The sequence below is a fragment of the Peromyscus maniculatus genome, chromosome 8 (assembly GCF_049852395.1).
Source record: "Peromyscus maniculatus bairdii isolate BWxNUB_F1_BW_parent chromosome 8, HU_Pman_BW_mat_3.1, whole genome shotgun sequence".
Classification (NCBI taxonomy): domain Eukaryota; kingdom Metazoa; phylum Chordata; class Mammalia; order Rodentia; family Cricetidae; genus Peromyscus; species Peromyscus maniculatus.
In genome coordinates this window covers 85,861,549-85,878,159 of record NC_134859.1, presented here as the reverse complement: position 1 = coordinate 85,878,159, position 16,611 = coordinate 85,861,549, and the positions used below count along the sequence as shown (strand labels likewise).

The window sequence follows — 16,611 nt, the reverse complement described above, 5'->3', positions numbered from 1 at the left end:
ATACCTGTTTTTTTTTTCTTTTTTGAGACAGTTTTTCTCCGTGTAACCGCCCAGGCTGGCCTGCCACTGCCTCTCAAGTGCTAGGATCAAAGGTGTGCGCCACCACCGCCTGGCGTACCTATTTTCATTATGAGGGCTACCACACAAGGCTTACTAGTTTGGGAGTGGTCCTGTAGGGCATGACGGTGGTGAAGGGCTGATAACTTGAACCAGGGCTTTTTTAGGTCAAGTTCTATACCTGTATAAACAAACTGACATCATCTGGGTATTTGTTGACTTGCACTTCAAAAGTGAGAAACAAGACCAATACTAAATATTACAATTTTGTTTTAGTCAAGGTAATATATTCCGTGTGCCTTGACATTAATCTATCTACACTTTGTAAGGAATAGAATTATATCCCTTGAATATCATTTATGGCCAAACACTAGGGTTTCGGGTCCAGGGAAGACAGTTATAGGCGAGGCAAGCTGAGCATTTAATGAAAAATATGAATTAGAGCAGCCATTTGCAGGGCAGGTTCCAAGGTTGAAAATCCACCTCAGGTTCCTTTAAAGGACAGAACCCAATTCTAGGAAATGGTAAATTTTATGTTTGTTTGTTTCGAGACAGGCTTTCTGTGTAGACCAGGTTGTCCTTGAACTCAGAGATCCGCCTGCATCTGCCTCCCACGTGCTGGCATCCAAGGAGTGGGACCACCACACCGGCTGTAAAATACATCTTTCATCCTCCCCTATCAAATAAAATAGACATAACACTAGGAATAGGAAAGCAATATCACAATCATTGGTTAACTCAAAATAGTTCATTTCAAATGGTTACCACCTCTTACCACAAGCCAGTATGAATCCTTAAGTGTGTAGCGGCTGAGTTCAGTATTTTACCTGTATCACCTTTATCAGTCTTTCCAAGCACCCTAGGAAGTTGAGGGAAACTGAGGCAGAGGGACTGAGAAAATTGGCCCCATGTCAGACAACTAGAAAGTGGAAGAGCTGGTATTTGAACTCTAATGACAGAAGACCAAGCTCTTGACTACTTCATCATGGAGGATTAGAGGGGTGGGTTCTAAACAGGACAAGATATTGAAGGGGTACATTTTGTTAAGGCTTCCTAACGGCTAAGAACTCCAAAAGAAAACAAGCTGCCATCAATGGGGAAATACCAAGGAAAGGAGGCTTTCAGATCATTCGGTGTTTCTCACTTACCAGGACAATGGAGTTGAAGACCACCTCTACGTCTCAGAGAGACCTTTAGGTCTCTGAGGACCTAAACCCTATTACCCTGACAATCTGAAATAGAAATGTGAGTAAGCTTTGGAAAGAATGGTTACAGGGCAGAGAGCAGGGAAACTGTAAGTGCTTAATGTGCACACCACAGCCTAAGAAAGCACTCACCGGCTTCAAAACAAAAAGGTACCAGCTCAGGAAAAGTCTGCAACAGAAAAAGACCACTGTGAAAGCAGAATGTCAGGGCTGAACTGGAAAAGGTTATCCCCTGGAGCTTTTCCTCCAGTAACCTCACACGCACGTCAGTTCCTCATTTCACTACCTTTGTACCCACTGTTTCCTGGCGAGAATGTGTTTCTCTCCTTCCTGGTCAACGCCTATGAAAGTCTTGCAATACCCTGCATAGGTTCCTTTTGATGATCATAATCTACTAGACTATGGGATTTGAAGGCAAAGACCATGTCTTGATTAGCCTCCTGTGTGGACTTCTACGATGAAGTACACGATAAACACTTGCCAAATGAAGGGATGAAAAGGGCATTATGTCAAGCTGATGCCCACTATTTGCATGAATTTTTATGGATGGACTGCATATATAGTCCTTTAAACCTCATAGCCATAAACCTAGCAGAATAAATTTAATTATGTGTAAAAACAGCTCAGACTGGGCGTCAGTGGTGTCAAAGGTGAAACCCTTATATTCTCTGGAGTGGTCAGGATCCTGAGGTTGACATTTTAATCGTCTTACTACTGACAGAGTATTGGGAAGCTAGAAAAAGGCAGCTTCCTTCCTGCGTGTTGCAGTTCATGGTCTAGGCCAGGAAATACTTAAAAGGCACATTCCCAGCATGCACAGCTGGGCCTCAGTAATCATCAGTGAGCAATCTAATGTTCTTATCACCTAACTCAGTGTCATGGAGCAGGAATCACAGCACACTGGAAAGACCTGTCTGGCATCTTTCTGAGTGTGTGTAAGGGTACACACACAGACCAGCAATCCTGTCCCAGTGAGAGAACTTACAGGGTTGGGAAGCTGAGGGTCATTTAAGCAAGTTCCACACGCAGGCTATTAAGTTAGGAAGAACAATGAAATCAATAAATAGTTTATTAATCATATTAATAACAATGATGGGTCAAATAATCATGAATCCAGCCACTCTGATGGCTGAATGTTAACCCTCCCCCACAGGTTGTTCTATCTAGACTATGTGAACTTGGTCCACACACCACCCATTATAAGTCCGTAGGGCGGAACTTGCACTCTGCTAGCCGTGAAAGTGCAAGTTAAGCCCAGTGGACTCCTGGTTCCTGTCAGCTGACCACAATAACAAAGAAGCCTGGTTGAATTTTAACACCTAAAGTCAAAGTTCAAGAAAACCAGTGAAGATGTGGTGTTATATAACTTTGATCCCAGCCCTCAGGGAGGCAGAGACAGGTGGATCTCTGCGAGTTCGAGGCCAACGTGGTCTATAAATTGAGTTTCAGGATAACCAGGGCTACACAGAGAAACCTTGTCTGGGAAAACAAAAACAACAACAAAAAACAAAAGACACACTCAATAATCACTATTTCTAAACTTGAAAATGGTAGCCAAGGGGTGGTGGCACATGCGTTTAATCCCAGCAATCTGGGAGGCAGAGGCAGGAGGATCTCTTGAGTTCCAGGATAGCCAGGGCTACACAGAGAAACCCTGTCTGGAAAAACCAACCAACCAAAGCAGTGAAGAGAACTAGACAGCATCCACATACAAATGGATTCTCCATATCCCAAAGCTGCCCCCCCCCCCACATACCTTTTCTCCCACCATCTAGTTGAGACTCAGCCTCAAGGCGCAGGGGCCACAAGGAAGAAACACCAAGAAGGGAGCCTCTGGGCTCCTTGAGATCAAGTTAACAAATACAAAACAGAATCACTGCTCAGCGAGGCCAAACAGTGATTTTTAAGACAGCTAGGCAGAGAAAGCCCTCGGAGAGCCGCCAGGGCTTCTGCCATGCACACCCACACATGTCCTTCCTTGGGGACCTGAAATCAAACTGCCACGCTTACCCAGAAGAGAGGAGTGGCTTCCTCCCCTCTCCTTGCCATCACTTGAGCCAGTATTACTCATGACAAAAATACACAGTTTTCTTTTCTTTTTCTTTTTGTTTGTTTGTTTTTAAGGTTTAATTAAACTGCACAGCATCCAGAAGAAAGAAATGTACCAAGGAATTCAACCTGAGACCAGATTATACATTTTATGTCGGGGGATGAAGGGTGTAGGGATCCGTGCTATTGTGGAGAAGCACTGAAACCAGAATAAAAACTCCAAAATAAATCACACAATAAATTACTTTTTAAAGAAACTGATCCACATGCAGATGATGGACACACGCGCACATGCACACACACCGCTCTGGTCTTTTATTCAGTGTGGACTGTAACTTCCAGTCTGGGAACTGTGGGAAAGGACCAAAGGCAGACAGGAAAAGGGGGGTCACTAGAGCCCCTCTGCCACCAGGGAGTAAGACAGGACAGTCTGAGAAGAGAGCTGCCGCCGCCGAGCTGTAAGAACAGGAGCAGAAAGGAAACGGCAGTTATCAAGGAAGGTTTTAATTACTTCACAGAGGGGGAGGAAAGCACAGAACTCCAACACAGGTAAAGGCACAATGAACGTGGAGTTGGGTGGAGCCGAACCCTTCCTTCAGTTAATGGTGGCTGGGTTTTTTGTGTTTGTTTCTGCATGTGATTTTGAAGGTGGTTATCATTTTATTTTCAAGAAATGAGTCTTGAAGGCAGAATTACAATGGCCCCCCTCTTCCCTAAGTTTGGGTGGCTTAACAGAGTCACCTGGACCACATAGCTAGGGACTGAGAGTCACAGGGAAAGAACAGTTACACCTGGAATGGGAAGACGGTTTCGCAGCTGATTGTAGGTTTGGGGTTCCAGAAGGACAGACAACGCAGCAGAGTGCCGTCGAAGGGCCTCTGGTGCCCTACACTCCACTGCCACAGCGTCACAGAACCAAGGACCCTGGCGTCACATTTCTCCCACACTCCCAGAAGCACTCAGCCTACAGATTATTTCAAGTGACCAGGAGAATTAAAACACGCCCAACCCTGAGTTGCTCTGTAGCAAATCTATTTACAGTTATTTTTTCCCCTCACCTCTCCCTGGAGGTAAGTCTGGGTTTCAAGCTGGGAAGCCACTGGTAAGGGGACCCCCTAGTGCAATGCCAGTGACTAGTTTCCTTGCCTTTACTAGGAAAGCGGGCAGGGACGCACTCCTGCCGATGACAGCCTCCCATCCATCAGCTGGGATAGCCCTGGCTGCTCACACAAGGAGCCTAGGCTGTGAAAATGGTAGGGCTCTGCAGCTGCAGCCAGTCCCCAGGAGAGAAACCACACCTGGAATATGGAAGTGCTTTGGTCCAGGTTTGGTGACTGGAGAAAGGAAAGAGGGGCATCTAGCTCATTTGAAAAGCAGAGGCCACTGCCCAGCTCCAGGTAGGGCAGTGAGAAACAGTTACCGAGTGTTTCCTGTTAGGGAAAAACACCACAAAACTCAGGAGAGCTGTTGACAAAGCTTCCTGCTGCTTAGCTGGGCAATGTCTCTTCCCTTCGGGAGGGGACAAGGGAATTAAAGGGACAGGCAATAGCCTCAACGTGAGACCACCCATCTTCCACCGAAGAGACAACATTCCCATGAGCAAGCAGATAAAAAAGCAGTTCAAAAGGGGAAAATTTTCAGGGCTCTTGCAGCCCACCCACCGTAAACCTGTATTACAAGCTTTGTACAACATACAAAATAGACCAACAATTTTGAGGATCACATTCCCATCTTCAATAGCAAATATACATGATAATAAATCTGTTATTAACAGTGGGACCAAATGATGTATAAGGCAAAGACATTTAAGTTAGGTGCTGTATCATCAACATGCTCTAGAGCAGCAAACCCATTTATTCAGATCTAATCCCAGGCCTTTTTTTTTGGTTGTTGTTCCATTGGGCAAAGACAATGAAAATATAATCAATACCCACATGACACAGACCAAATTTGGGGAATATAAAGGATGCAGTTCATGTGGAGGAAGGGATCAGCCCCAGTAAAAAGCTGAGATTTGGCTTTATTTGCTATATTATATATTCTGATGTTCTATGTTTCAGTAGGGAAATCTCTATACACTTTGATAACATTGTACAAAAGGCATCAACTCCCATTTCAAACACAAATGGGAAGGACTTCACAGTCAAAGTTCAGTAATTAGCATCTCCCTGGAACTCTTGCAGGATCAGCTCTTCTCCTCTTAGCTCTGTTCACTTTAGGATGCTAGGGATATTCCTGGGAGGTGACTGCTAACGTATTTGAGAAGAACATAAATAGTGAACAATTAAAATCTGGTGAGATCTAATCAATGCCTGTCTGAAGAGTCCAAGTGGTCCAGGAGACACCCAATAAATAAATAAACCAAGTTAAGCCCACCTTCACCAGCACTGGAAGATTTGGGTTTCACCTGGCATTATGCACAGATCCTTAGCCTATGTTCCACTAAATTAGAAAAGTCCCTATGAGCAGGGTGCGGTAGTGTACGACACTAATTCCAGCACCCAGGAGGCAGAGGCAGGTGGATCTCTGAGTTTGAGGCCAGCCTGGTCTACAGAGCAAGTTCCAGGACAGCCAGGGCTACACAGAGAAACCGTGCCTTAGAAAATAATAATAATAATAATGATAATGATAAAGAAAAGAAAGGTCCCTGTGACAGTTTAACCCTGTGAAGTGTCTGAAGGTTTTTAACTAGCTTCCCCTATTCGATTCAAAGAACATCCTGGTCTCCCCCACGGTCTTGCAAGGTTTGAGCAGCCTTTGCCCATGGCTACGACTGTAAGAAACCAACTTCTCCAGTGTGTGGAGTCCCCGTGCCCCACACTGCTATTGGAGAAGAGACACTCACTATCCAATAGACCAACCTCAGTTGGAACATCCATTTTTCCTGTGCTGTTCACCTACAACTTGGAAGACAAAGAAACAATGTATTGCTGGCCACCAAGAAAGACCCACTGACTGGACTGAGGCACACCTCCCTAAGTCTCTGTGCTTCTTGGTTTAGAAGACTCTGGATATGCCCTCAAAGGCCCCACGTGTTTCCTGCCATTGTCTACTCTGTGGTCTTAGTCCCCACAGCCTTGGGAAGGTAGGGTGGCAGAGAAAACAGGGAGGAGCTGCTGTGTCGGATGGGTGTGAGGTGGATATGAGCCTCCAGAGCTCCTTCCTTGGTCTCCCTGGAGCATTCTCCGAGGCCCGAAGGGCTCTGAGGGCTGCTGACCACTTCAGGGCTAATCAGAAGAAACTGAGGCCAACTCGAAGCTGAGGTTAAGGTCCTCACTCCCTCTTCTCATCTCTTACAGGAAGTTTCTGGGGGTTGTGAACTGGGAATATGAATAATGGACCCAACAAAAAGTGGCTCTTGTCTTGAGGGACTGGGAAAGGACATCCTTCAGCCTAGCACCCCAGGGAAGGGCAGGGGGTCCCAGGGAGTTCAGATGGCCCTGGCCCCTTAGCTGCAGAAGAGCTGACTAGCTCTGGAATGATTCTCAGTTTACTTCATCCCCTTCTTTTATTGTTTAGATCAAGTGATTAGTATTTAGTGTATGTACAACTTACCCCTTGAGATCCCCAGGGGAGAAGAGGGATGAGAACAAAACCAAAACACTCTTAAAAATAAAGAAGATCCTTTTCCTTGTCCTTTCTGTAACCTGACCTTTAAAACAGATCACTTCTCTGCAAACCCCTTTCCTGCGTCACGAAAAGTACCCTTTCCTCAGCAGTCCTGGCCATACCAACCTCCTAAACTATGGAATTTAGTGCACACACCATCCTCCCCCTTGGTGAGTAACAACAGCCGGGTACCATTTCCACCCCGCCAACGGGAGTCCATTCACCGTAACAAGGCACCTTTCCCTGGAAGAAAGCAGGAGACATGGACGCTTTCCCCTCTTCTGGCCAGCAGGGCTTGCTGGAAGAGGGCTGGGCACAGGGCCTGAGACCCTGTAGCCAACAGAAAGAATCCCATCAGCAGGTCCAGAGAGAAGATGCATAGATGGAGCTGGGCCGGGAGGATGCTCGAGTCTAGGGCTGGTTGCACTGGAGAAACACTGGAGGAGCTCTCATGCAGGTTTAGGGGCTGGGGGACCATCTGAGAAGAGGAGGTCCATCCTTTTCCTGAGGAGCAGGACCAAGCCAGGCTTCACCTGAGAACGGGTGGCAGAGGTGGGGCTCCACGGGCAGCTGGGGAGACAAAAACCACAGATATTCAGTCACATACCAGGCCCTAAATAACATTTCTGACATGAGACAGGCTCTTCAGTCCACTTTTAACATCAAGGACTAAGGCTGAAGAGATGCCTGATAGGTAGATACTTGCTGCCAAGCCTGCTGGCCGGAGCTGAACCCCAGGATCACTTGGTGAAGGAGAAAACCAACTCCTGCTGACCTCTACTGTGCAGAAGCACATTCTGACCCCAGAGAACACACACACTCTACGTTGCACACAATCGTGGCTCCCTCACTCCCTCGCACCTCGGTTTGTTTTGCTGGGGTACACTCTTTGAAGATGCTTATACTCTTCTGGAGCAGGGAAGTCCTCTACTGGGTGGAAGGAGTACTTGGACTCAAAGTCATCTGTGGAAAGAAAAGAATATTACGTCATGCCTCCCACAGACTTCTGACTTCTTAGGACCCTCCCTATTTACTAATCTCCTGTGGGTTCTGCTGTATGGAGAGCCTGCTCTACCCACCAAACCCAAGTTCCCGAGACCTACCAAGCATCACCCTGAGTGCCTGTAGTGTACAGTGGATATCCAAAGACTCTTTATCTGGGGGCTGGGGAGGTGGTGTGTTCACTGAAGTGTGTGTGCAAGTGTAAGGACCTGAGTTTGGATTTCCAGCGCTCATGTAAAAGGCTGGGTATGGTCACAGGAGCCTGTAACTACGGGCTGTGGCAGCAGAGATCAGAGATCACTGGGGCTTGCTGGCCAGACAGCCAGACCAACTGTGGAGCTCCAGATTCAGTGAGAGACCTTATCTCAGAAAAATATGGTGGAGAGCAACTAAGGAAGACAACTAATGTTGACCTCTGGCCTCTATAACCACCTGTACACACACATATATATATATATGCACACATACATGCGCATATGTGAATACATACATACAAAAGAAAAAAATTGTGTGTGTGTGTGTGTGTGTGTGTATGGGTGTGTATGGGTGTTGTGTCTACATGTACATTTGTGTACCATGTGCACACAGCACCCAGAGGCTAGAAGAGGGCATCAGATTTTCTGAGGCAGGAGTTACAGACTCTTGTGGAGGCCCCACATTGCTGCTGGAAACTGAACCTGGGTCCTCTGAAAATGTAGCCAACACCCTTAACTACTGAACTATTTCTCCAGGCTCTTTCTTTATGTGTTAGATAGTTTTATGTCAACTTGACACAAGGTAGAGTTATCTGAAAGGAGGGAACGTCAACTGAGAAAATGTCTCCACAAAATCTGGCTATAGGGCATTTTCTTAATTAGTGATTGATGGAGGATGGCTCAGCTGATTGTGGGTGGGGTTGCCCCTGGGCTGGTGGTCCTGGGTTCTATAATAAAGCAGGCTGAGCAAGCCATGAGGAGCAGGCCAGTAAGCAGCACCCTCCATGGCCTCTGCTCCAGCCTGCCTCTGAGACCCTGCCCTGCCAAGCTCCTGTCCCAACTCCTTCAGTGACGAGCACAGTGTGAAGTGTAAACCCTTCCCTCCCCCACTTGCTATGGTCACAGCAGCAGAAACCCCAAACTAAGACACATAACTATTAGTACTATTATTATTAAAAAAGGGTTTCTCTGTGTAGTGCTGGCTGTCCTGGAACTCACTCTGTAGACCAGGCTGGCCTCGAACTCACAGAGATCTGCCTGCCTTTGCCTCCAAAGTGCTGGGATTAAAGGCAAATTATTATTATTATTATTATTATTAATTTTTTTTGAGACAGGGTCTCACTATATAGCTTTGGCTAACCAGGATGGTCTCGAACACAAAGATCTGCTTATCTCTGCCTTCAGAGTGCTGGGATTAAAGGCGTGCGCCACCACTGCCTGGCTCAGTACCCACCCTTTTAAAGTTCCTAATGTAAAGGAGTCTCAGAATGACTCTTTACATCTCTCCACCAAAATTCAGACACTCCAGGAAAGGAGCACAACTGTGTGTGTAGGCAGAAAGAAGTGTCACTTTGCTCTAGAAACAGGTGGGAATAAAAGACTGTTGCTATGGGAAACAAACTGAATTACGTTTACATGGTGGTAGTCATTAACCTCAAATGGGAATGTGTCTCTAGCTAGTGAGAATTTTAACCAGAAAATTTTCTTTCAGCCTTGGATACCCTATATTGCTCTGCAACCACAGTTCTGTCAGCCATGTCCTGCTCCATTCCTACTTTCTATGACCCCTTCGTAAGATTCAAAAGTCTTAGGGGTTTGGCTTGATCACACTTCAGGAGTTCCTTTTTCTAGTTAGAGCTTTCTTTTTTGTTTAGATAGGGTCTTGCTATGTATTACAGACTGGTTTTGAATTTAAGATTCTCCTGTGTCCACTAAACCCTGTGCTCTGGGATTACAGACACATGCCATGGTGCCTGACTACATTCAAAGGTTTCTACAATAGGCTGTATGTTCAGAGCAAAACCCTGGTGCGTCTATTAAGAACAGGCTGGGTATACAGGGGTATTGATGGAAGAGCATCCACTGGAGAACCTAGAGTATTAAGTTTCAAGAGATCTCACGATCTATTCCACAAGTCTTCAACAGAGGCCTGACAACATCTCTGGACAACTTTTACTTATGGCTCTATTCCAGACCATGAGGTGAATTCTCTTAAGTAAAGACCTCAACACTTAAAAGCTTGGAAAGTTGTGGTGACCCACAGAGGCTTCCTAGTGAGACCTTACTCAGGGTCAGAGACTCTGAGCTTGCTTTACCCAGCAGGGATGCATAATAGGATGATTTGGCCAGTGGCATATTTACCAGGTGTTTGGAAGGGTCTACACTTGACTGTACAGTGTGCTTTGAACTTGCAAGGGGATGGTCTTTTGCCTCTCCCCTTGGCATATTATAAAAAGTCCTTTTGAATAAAGCTCTGAGCAGTTGGGTATTGACCCAGGTCCTCCCGAAGCTGTCCTGTGTCTTTCTCCTCACTGTGTAGGTCTGTCTTTCTAACTATTATTTCCTCACTCCTCTCTCCTCTACCCAAGAACCCTTTGATAGGTGGAAGCAGGCCAGAGCTGGATTTCCACAGACTCACAGAAAGTTGATTCGATATGCTCCTGATCTAGTCAATTTCCCGGTTCTGTACATAATAGAGTCCAAAGAAATGAAATGACTTCCTCAAAAAACCAGAACTGGTTCACCACTGGCCTCTGTAGATCTTGTTCTTGTAGCGCAGGGGCTCAAACTGAAGGCCTCCATCAGCTGGGCGTGTTTGGCTTTTTGTGCTGTTTTTGTACTGTGGGACTGAACCTGGTACCTTCACATGGTAGCCTCTTGAGTTTTTAAATAACCAGGAAGGAACCCCCTCCTTAGATTCCTAATTCTAGGACATATGTGAATAAAGAGGACAGTCGCTGACGGAAGGCCTAATCGGTGATTCTTGTGGGAACTTGAGAGCAGTTTTAGAATTAGCATGACCCCTGATGTCAATGCACTGGAAGCAGAAGTCAGAGGAAAGGTCGGGAGGGGAACTGTGTCAACAAAGACGACTGCCCTGGCTATTCTCCATCTAGGGAGCCCTCCGGCAGCTAGGGCACCAGAGTCAGTGAAGTCACCACTGCAACTACAAGACAAAGTCACTATTAGCTGTGTGTGTGTGTGTGTGTGTGGGGGGAGGTGCACACCTTTAATCCCAGAATTTGAGAGGCAGGAGCAGGCAGATCTCTTTGAATTTGAGGCCAGCCTGGTCTACAGAGTGAGTTTCAGGACAGCCAGAGCTACACAGTGAAACCCTGTCTTGAAAAAGAAACAAACAAATCATTGACTACTTACCCAAGAAGGAACGGACAGTGGTGATGGAGTCTCTATGGCCATTCCTCAGGGGTGGTGGTGGAGGAGGGGGTGGTCCAGCTGGCGTCCTTGAGGGTGGAGGTGGGGGCTTTCCTCTGCTTGGAGGTTCTGATCCATGCATTCGGTAAGGTGGGGGGGGAGGGGGGGCATCCCTGGCCCCATTTCGGACCATGGGCGGTGGGGGCGGAGGAGCTGCAATTAAAATCCAGAGCGGTTAGGCTTGGGTTGGAGCTGGCGGAGGAGAGAGGGTCTGAGACAGAGTAAGAAAGCAGCCTGCGGGAGGCTAGGAAGGGAGCAAACGGGAGAAATGCAATGATGCAGATGGAGAGAAATGGTGTGCTGAAATTCCTTGTTTTATACACCGATATAAAAAAAAATCATAGAATACCAAGTAGTGGTGGTCCACGCCTTTGTAACACTTGGGAGGCAAAGGCAGTTGGAGCTCTGAGTTCAAGGCCAGCCTGATCTACAGAGTCCCACGACAGCAGGGCTACACAGAGAACTCGTTTCAAAAACACAAAACAAAGCAAACAAACAAACCACAGAAAATAAAAGAGAGCCTCAGACTCTCCAAAGGGAGCCTTGCGGTGGTAAGGCAAGTCTCAGATCACCTTCTCCATCCTGAGCTGCTGCTCGGCTCCCTCCCTCTCATTTGTCTGTTTTGTTTGGGTCTGTTGGGTGTTTTGGGGTTTTGTTTTGCTTTTTATTTTTTTTTTTAATTTTTAAGACGGGGCTCTTTTTTTTTTTTTTTGGTAATGAAACAGGGTTTCTGTGTGTGTCGCCCTGGCTGTCCTGGAACTCACTCTGTAGACCAGGCTCATCTGGAACGTGCTGCTTCCTGCTCAGCCTCCACAGAAACAAATATGCATTATAACACTGTCACAATGTGATGTAATAGCAATAAGTCCATGAATTACTTAGATGCCCTTTACATAAAACAAGTTTATCAGCGCACTGCATTTTGACAGACACTTCTAGCTTACACAAAAAAACAAACTCAAGAGACTCAGAGAAATGTGCCAATGTTACACAACAAATACAGCCCCCTGCTCAAAAGACTGTGGGCTGTCCAGCCTGCTGCTCTGGCCAGTGAGGGGCAGCAGGCTGAGGCCTCTTCTAGCTCATGCTGCTCACCGTTACTGAACAGAATACAAGCCATAACATACGAAAAGCAGGGAATCTGCAGGCACTTGAAACTACTCACCTCAACCATGTATCAATTTCATTTTCTCAGCTTTTATTACAGAATGGGATTATAAATATATGGGATTGTTTACATGACGAGTCTTTTAAGGGGGCTGGAGAGATGGCTCAGTGGTAAAGAGCACTGGCTGCTCTTCCAGAGGACCTGGGTTCAATATTCCCAGCACCTACATGGCTGCTCACAACTGTCTATAACTCCAGTTCCAGGAGATCTGACACCCTCACACAGACATACATGCAGGCAAAACACCAATGCACATGAAATAAAAATTTAAAAAAAAAAGACGTAGTTTAAAAAAAAGTTTTAAAATCTCCAAGTTAAAACTTTTATTTATCTATTTTAGATTTACTTATGGGTATGCCTGTTTAGCTGCATGTGTGTATGAACCCTATGCACACCTAGTGGCAGCAAAAGTCAGAAAAGAGTACTCTTCAGTTTCCCTGGCACGGGGGAACTGAAGAGCAGCCAGCGGGCAACTACTGAGCCACCATCTCTCTGCCTGTACCCCAACCTGCTGTGCGTTGTTTTCTTTAAACCTGAACTTCACAGAAGCCTGAGCTACCTATGGCTACAGGCAGGGAAACACCACGTGACCTGTCATCAGGTTGCTGTCTGGGGTGTCCTCTGAAAGACTGTGCTGAGAGCGCAGATCTACATGCAACATCATTGTCTTTATTTTCAGTTGTGCGTACGTGTGAGCCTGCGTGTTTGAGTGTGCACCGTGTGCCTGATGCTCTCAGAGACCAGAAGAGAACATCAGATCTCTTGACACTGACGAGGCAGACAGTTGTGAGGGAATGTGTGGGTGCGAGGAAAGCAACCCAGGTGCTCTGGAAGAGCAGTTAGTACTCTTAACCACTGAGCCACCACGAATGTATTGTTGTTGTTGTTTGGTTGGTTGGTTGGTTGGTTGGTTGGTTTTTCGAGACAGGGTTTCACTGTGTAACAGAGTCCTAGCTGTCCTGGATTTCACTTTGTAGACTAGGCTGGTCTTGAACTCACAATGATCCGCCTGTCTCTGCCTCCTGAGTGCTGGGATTAAAGGCGTGCGCCACTATGCGCAGCTAGCAATTGGTTTTGTTTTGTTTTTTGTTTTAATTTTGGTTAAACTTTATTTAGAGCCAGGTATGCCAGTGCACACCTTTGAGCCCAGCTTCCCAGAGGCAGAGGCAGACGGATCTCCATGAGTTCAAGGCTAATCTGGTCTACACAGCAAGTTCCAGGCCAGCCAAGGATACACGTAGAGATCACATCTCAAAAGCAAACAACCCAGTGGTGTGGGAGCAAGCCTTCCCGAAGTCCTCTGAGCTCCACGCTCTCGGGGGTCCAGCTTCCCATTTCCATTCTGGCTGCCCCCCTCACTCATCCAGTCCTTTCACAATGACCTCCCTGCTAGGAGGAACATTGTGCCCGTCAGGAACAGTCCAACCTCAGACCTGCACTGTCACCAGACAGGCTAAGCCTCTTCTCAGTCTACCGTCTCCCCCAATTCAAAACCCCACCATCCTTCCCCAGTGTGTCTTCTTCCCTGGTTTGGCTTTCTCTAGAACATACTGCACACCGTTATTTATATCTAGTTACTAGGTTGTGCACAGTTTTTCTCTCTTCCCTCACAATTACCAGCACATAAAAAGGTACCAATAAACCGGGTGAATACATGAATTCCTGTTCTAATCACTGAAGAGATGCTCTTAGAAACAGCAAAGAGAAAAGCTTCCAAACACTTACCTGCTCCCCTACTAGGAGGGTCTCGGGCCGGGGGAGGTGGCCTGTTACTCAACAAAAAGGGGGAGGCTGAGGTGGGTGGGGGAGGTGCAAGGCCTCTGACGGGCCCTGGTGTCTTCCTATGCAAAGAATTGTGTCTCTGTGGCAGCTCCGGGGCTGACTCATTAGTGGGGCTGGAGGGCCCATTGGGGACCCCAGGAGGCTGGCGGTAAGGCGGTGGGGGAGGAGCCAGAGACTGGCCACTTGGTCCCGTTCTGATATTCACAGGGGAAGGAGGTGGCTTTAGAGGAGGTGGAGCAGGATGTCCTTCTCGGCTGGGGTGCAGCCTCTGTCCAGGTGTTGGAGGCAAGGGTTTCTCCCTGTTGTAGACCTGGGCTTTGCTGCTGTGCACAGGCAGAGGAGTAGGGGGCGCGTTGGCACGCCGCCCTGGAGGCGGTGGGGGAGGAGCGGAGGAGCTGTGTTTCATGCCGGTACCGCTAGTGGTATTGGGACGAGAGAGGTCCGGTAAAGAGGGTCTCTGCATCCGGGGCAGTTCTGGGAGGGAGGCTCGGCTGCTGTCAGTATCATCTTGAGGACGCCCACTGGCTGTAGACACTGGAGGCCTTGGAGCAGCAGCTCGAGAACTGGGGACTTGTAGGGCTGGCTTACCAGCTGGAGTTTCTACAAACACCAGACAACACGGGATTAAGGGTTAAGTGTGTATCGTCAGGTCTCCGGGTGAGCCGGCCTCCTCAGTGCACTCTGCACAACAGCTGAGGAAGTACCGGCAAAGGTCTTGGGTTTTTGCTTTCCCGTGGCCCTGGGATCAAGTTCAGAGTGTCAGGCATGCAAAGCACTTGCTCTACTGCTCAGCTAGACTGCTAGCCCTACTTCTGAGTTTTAATCAGGTTTCAGATTCAGGGCCTGTTGACAGGAGCTGAATTACATTTACTTTACCTTTTATGGGGGAGGGGAGGGGTATCTATGTAGCCCTGGCTGTCCTGGAACTCCTCTGTAGACCAGGCTGACCTCAAACTCAGAGATCTGCCTGCCTCTGCCTCCTGAGGGCTGAGATTAAAGGCCATCACGCCCAGCTTGTCTTTCTGTTTCTGGTTTATTTCACTCGACACCGTGTGTGTGTGTGTGTGTGTGTGTGTGTGTGTGTGTGTGTGTGTGTGTGTGTGTGTGTGTGTGTGTGTGTGTGTATGTGTTGTGTGTGAATATTCTGAATGTAGTATGTAGCCAAGGATGGCCTTGAATGTCTGAGATTCTCCTGCTTCTACCTCCCAAGCTTTGGAATTACATGTGCGTACTACCTAGTCTGGTTTACGCGGTCTTAGGGACTGAACTCGGGTCTTCATACACATTAGCAAGTCTTCAACTCACTGAGCTATAACCCAGGACTTAAAACCTTTTTTGTTTCTTTAAGGCAGGTTCTCATAATTGTGGTTCAGTCTGGCCTCAAACTTGTGATTCTCCTGCCTCAGCCCGGCAGGTGGGACTGCAGTCACGCACCACAACAGCAGCTCACATTTTCTTTCCCTAAGTTAAACACCGTTTATTTACCCTCACCTTTGCTTTACTGGGCAGCTCCTCCTGTTTCTTCCTCCTTCCACCCTCAGCCCCGGTTCCCAACCTACGACAGCACACTGGGAGCAAGTCAAGGAAACGGACTCAGCTGGGAGACATGGCCAGGGGTCAGTTCTCAGATACCTGAAGCATCCTTGGCTCCCACAGGTCGCAGCTTCGGCACTCCTCCTTGGAAGAGACCTCCCTTGGGTTGCAAAGCAGCAGCTCCAGGGCCGTAGCCACCACCACTCCCTTTGGGCTCTGGAAGGCACAGGAAAGGTTTTCATTTCACACGCTCTGAGCTGCTGACCGAGTCAAGCCCGGGACGAGAGGATTCCTCTACCTAGGCTCTAATTCACAAACCAATCTATCAAGAAGCGGCAGCCACACCAGCATCACTACCACCAAAACACACCACCCACCCACGAACACCCAGGCCTTGCAGCTGCACACCTTCCTGCAAGGGTTACTACAAGAAACAAGCCAACTAAACGGACAAAGGGAAGGAGGAGTCATTCTTATTTAGGGGGAAGGAGAACAACTCAATTAAAATAGATATGCTCGACCCTGCTCTCTGGGCTCTCTTCCCCCCAAGGCTAGTGGCTCAGGGGGATGAAGTGCGAGCACACTTTGCTGAGGACTAAAAGAATGCACATGCACAGCAATTGTAAAGCCATCCTTGGTTTCAGCCAGGAGGCTTCTAGGAATGTGGTCGTCTCCTAAGAGAACAGCCACGGCTGTGCCTCGACAAACACTATCAGCATCAGGGGAGAGTTTTAACCCGGAAAAGAGTTAAGGAGAACTTTCCTAACATTCAACTCCACAGCTGGGAAGGAAGTCAAGA

At 47.5% G+C, this 16,611-nt stretch overlaps 1 protein-coding gene across 2 annotated transcripts in view; it reads right to left on the bottom strand.

Moving 5' to 3' along the window:
- Positions 1-3,603: 3,603 nt before the first annotated feature.
- Positions 3,604-16,611, bottom strand: part of Wipf2 (WAS/WASL interacting protein family member 2) — a 38,313-nt gene continuing 25,305 nt past the window's right edge. For both annotated transcript variants that reach the window (XM_006971818.4, XM_016007032.3), the window contains exons 4-8: positions 15,912-16,028; positions 14,223-14,879; positions 11,273-11,482; positions 7,782-7,883; positions 3,604-7,490 (exon numbers count right to left, since the gene is read on the bottom strand). In XM_006971818.4, the coding sequence (XP_006971880.1) occupies positions 7,450-7,490; positions 7,782-7,883; positions 11,273-11,482; positions 14,223-14,879; positions 15,912-16,028 (1,127 nt within the window). In that variant the 3' untranslated portion in view covers positions 3,604-7,449. The remainder of the gene's footprint in view (positions 7,491-7,781; positions 7,884-11,272; positions 11,483-14,222; positions 14,880-15,911; positions 16,029-16,611) is intronic.